At 38.9% G+C, this 3,525-nt stretch overlaps 1 protein-coding gene across 1 annotated transcript in view; it reads left to right on the forward strand.

The window, feature by feature from the left end:
* Positions 1-786: 786 nt before the first annotated feature.
* The window catches only part of pcgf1 (polycomb group ring finger 1), an 8,075-nt gene continuing 5,336 nt past the window's right edge, over positions 787-3,525 (forward strand). The window contains exons 1-3 of the mRNA XM_028590191.1: positions 787-977; positions 1,944-2,045; positions 3,192-3,263. Coding sequence (XP_028445992.1) covers positions 854-977; positions 1,944-2,045; positions 3,192-3,263 — 298 coding nt within the window. The 5' untranslated portion in view covers positions 787-853. The remainder of the gene's footprint in view (positions 978-1,943; positions 2,046-3,191; positions 3,264-3,525) is intronic.

Consider the following 3,525-nt stretch of genomic DNA (forward strand, 5'->3'; position numbering starts at 1 on the left):
GCCACAGTCCACAATGGTTTAGGCTAAGACATGGAGGAGGTGCGTGCACATACTGTGTAAAGACTCAAAGGCCCACTGAACAAGAGGTTGGTAGTAGAATTCCAAAGTTTTAATGACATTTTCTTTTCAACAATTATAGCCTACATTAAACCCCTGAGTACATGAATGACATTGCTTTACTTGATGCAACATAAATATCAGCAGATGCCTAAAGCCGCAAACGATCGACTGAAGTGTGTGCCTGCAGTGCCCTCTATTGCCAAGAGGAGAGACTAACAAGTAGGTGAACACAGCTAATCCTACAGCTGTTCTGCTTCTTCTCTCTGGAAAATGAATTGTTATATATTTAAGGACTTCTTTTTTTACCTCTTCAAAGCAGTAATCAGTTTTTAATTAATAACAGTACTATTTGGTACATTGTAGAGTGTTGTGTTCTTGCCTATATTAATAGGAAAGATAGGATTGGCTCAAATTAAAAGTCAGAAGTTGTTGAGGGTTTAAAAAGAACTTGAAAAGGAGGGGATAACCAATCTAAAACTTTTAATAGGCTATATTGTAACATATAAATTACTTTTTCCTGTCCTTTTATAGTAGGACACCCCACCCCACTTCTCTTTTGAATGTAGAAAGTGCAGAATTTTGTGTTTCTTTTTAGGAAATACACTCAAGGAAATGTGTAGGCCTGCATACTTTGAGCGTGACTATATGCCTATATTTAAAATAAAAAATGTTTCGTCGTTTATATTTGACCCATCTATGATTTTACCATAGAGAGTTAAACACAATTTACCCGCCTCCCGCTTGCAGAAAATGCCACGTCCGGTTTACCCGGAAGTAAGCACAATTCCCAAAGATGGCGGAGCAAGGTCCAATGGCAATAGCGATGCGGCTACGAAATCAGCTCCAGTCCGTCTACAAACTGGACCCGCTAAGAAACGAGGTGAGTGGGCATGTTATTCGAGCTTGTTTGCACTGGGGTAGAAACGTGCGGGGAGTCAAAACTGCGGCAGAGACGAGTTGAACACGCGCATTAACGGGAGAGCGTTGTCGTCTCCGCGGCGCTGATGGAGAGAGACGGGGAGCAACGCTGAAGCGCTGTGAACGGAGCCCCGTTTGAGCATGCGTGAACAGTGGGAGTCCACCCGTGTCGTTCTGCCTCAACAGTGGAGCAGCGTGCCGAAATATTATGAAGTAACTGTTATTTCGCTAATTTTAGGCGACATATTCAGCTGTATTCACCGGCTCGACTTGAAGTTTACTTGTAGTTCGAGCGATATGCGTGTGAACTGGGACGGTAAGGCCGCTGCACTCCGCGGGTTCTCTCCTATTGAATAATGAAGTTGGTTTGTGTTTAACGGGAACACTGCACGTTTTATGGCAATTAAACTTGTCTTGTTAGTAGCGTTGAATTTGCTTGTAATAATGTGACGTTAGCGTGAACTGGCCCCATCAGTCCAAAACACAAATTTGAACCCACTTGTCTGTCGAAAATTAGCTTTGTTTTAGTTTGTATATTCATTGGCCCTCCTGGTAAGAACATTTCTCATTTCTTAACGTTTTTACTGCCTTCCTCACACACACGGAGGTCAAAGGTCAGGGTCAGCTGTCTTGGCTGGTCATCATTTAGCAGATTACGTTACAGGACTACAACCTAACGTCCAGTTATTTACCCCAACTGTAAGCAGATTCTGATGGAGTTCAGTAATGTTCTATATTTGGGGATTGGAGTTTGCAATCAAGTAGCTATGTAGTGCTGAATGCTCGGTGCAGTTTGATGCTCATTCTCTTGCCGACATCACCTTTGTGCGGGTTAATAATACAGAGTGTTTGCACATTGTTTATATAGATAAAATGATTGTGTTACTAAAAGAAAGAAACATGTTTACACTGGATGAAGTCATCAGAGGGAAAATTAAATGTCTCTCTTTCTTTCTGGTTTACAGTCTGTAAAAGTTGTATTGTGAAATACCTGCAAACGAGCAAATATTGTCCAATGTGCAACATCAAAATCCATGAAACACAGCCTTTACTCAACCTCAAAACGAGTGATGCAGGACTCAAATAAGTTCAAACACACAGTGATATTACGAACATGTTGTTTTTAAGTTCCATGAGGGTTTTTTTTGAAATTAAAATAATTTAAGAGAAAACATTTAAAATAGAATACAACAACTAATAGAGCAATATTTTTTTTTGCATTTTTTTTTTTTTTTAAATGTGGAATTGCAGTTTAAATTAGTCTTCAGACAAGTACAAATTAAAAACACATGAGGGTCAATATTTAGAGTGCAGAAAAAAACACAAAAATGTGACATCTAAAATAATTTTTTATTTTGAAAATATTTAAAATAATTAGGCAAAACACATATAGCCTGTTCATCTACTTTATCACATTACATCTGACACCTTCATGTTCTGAGAATCCAATTGTCCACCTTTAAACATGACTGAGCCTCCAACATGGAAGATTACTGTGAGAGAAGGTGACTTTCACAAGCAATGTTTAAGGCTAAAGCATGGAATGACTACAAAATAAAAACCTCAGTAGACAAAACATCTCATTAAAACGTGTGTGACATATGTCAAAATCTAAGCTTTGTCTAGCTGCTTTGTCTAGGAAGTGATTAGCAAACTTAGTAGCAAACTCAGATTTGTTCAATTCAAAGAGTTTATTGTCATATGCACAGACAGAAAGCATGTTTCCCTGCACAATGAAATTCTTAATTTGCCGTCCACACTAAATGTCATACAATAAATACAGTATCATACAAAAAATGAATAGCAAAAAGCAATAAAGGAGCAATAAAAGCAATAAAGTTAAGGTAGTGCATTTCGTTAATAAAAGCAATAATAAGTGTGGTAGTGCAGTTCTAAATAAGGCAATAAAATGTATTTAACAGTTATGTTAAACAGTTATGTCCATGGTTACAAACTCCTATCAGCTGTTTGTTTATATGTATATTTTTAAAAAACATGCATGGAAATGTACATTAAAAAAATTGTTTCATCGATAATCGATTTAGAATCAAATTGTTAGCCTCGGAATCGAATCGTGAGGTGCCAAGAGATTCCCACCCTTATTGAATATTGACAGTTTTAAACACTGAATACTACATGTTTTTAGCATATTTGGTAATAAGTATTATCACAATATCTGTCATGTTTGACTAATATGCACATTCATTCAACAGGTGAAGACAAAAGAATAAAGGAATTTTATCAGTCACGTGGGTTAGAGAGAGTCATCCAACCGACTGGAGATGGTAAGTCTTCGATTTAGTAATCCATCCATCCATCCATCCATCCATCTTCGTCCGCTTATCCGTGTCGGATCAGTGGGGGCTAAAGGTCCAGCGATGGGGACCATCAAACCAGATTTCTGAGCAACATTAACCAGCTCCGAACTGGGGACCCTCCCCACCCGATCCCAGGCCAGGTTGGAGATATAATCCCTCCAAACAGTCCTGGGTCTTCCCGAGGCCTCCTCCCTTGGGAGAACAACCCTAGGGAGGCGAGTCCAGGGGG

Source organism: Perca flavescens, chromosome 10 (assembly GCF_004354835.1).
Source record: "Perca flavescens isolate YP-PL-M2 chromosome 10, PFLA_1.0, whole genome shotgun sequence".
In the NCBI taxonomy this organism is placed as follows: domain Eukaryota; kingdom Metazoa; phylum Chordata; class Actinopteri; order Perciformes; family Percidae; genus Perca; species Perca flavescens.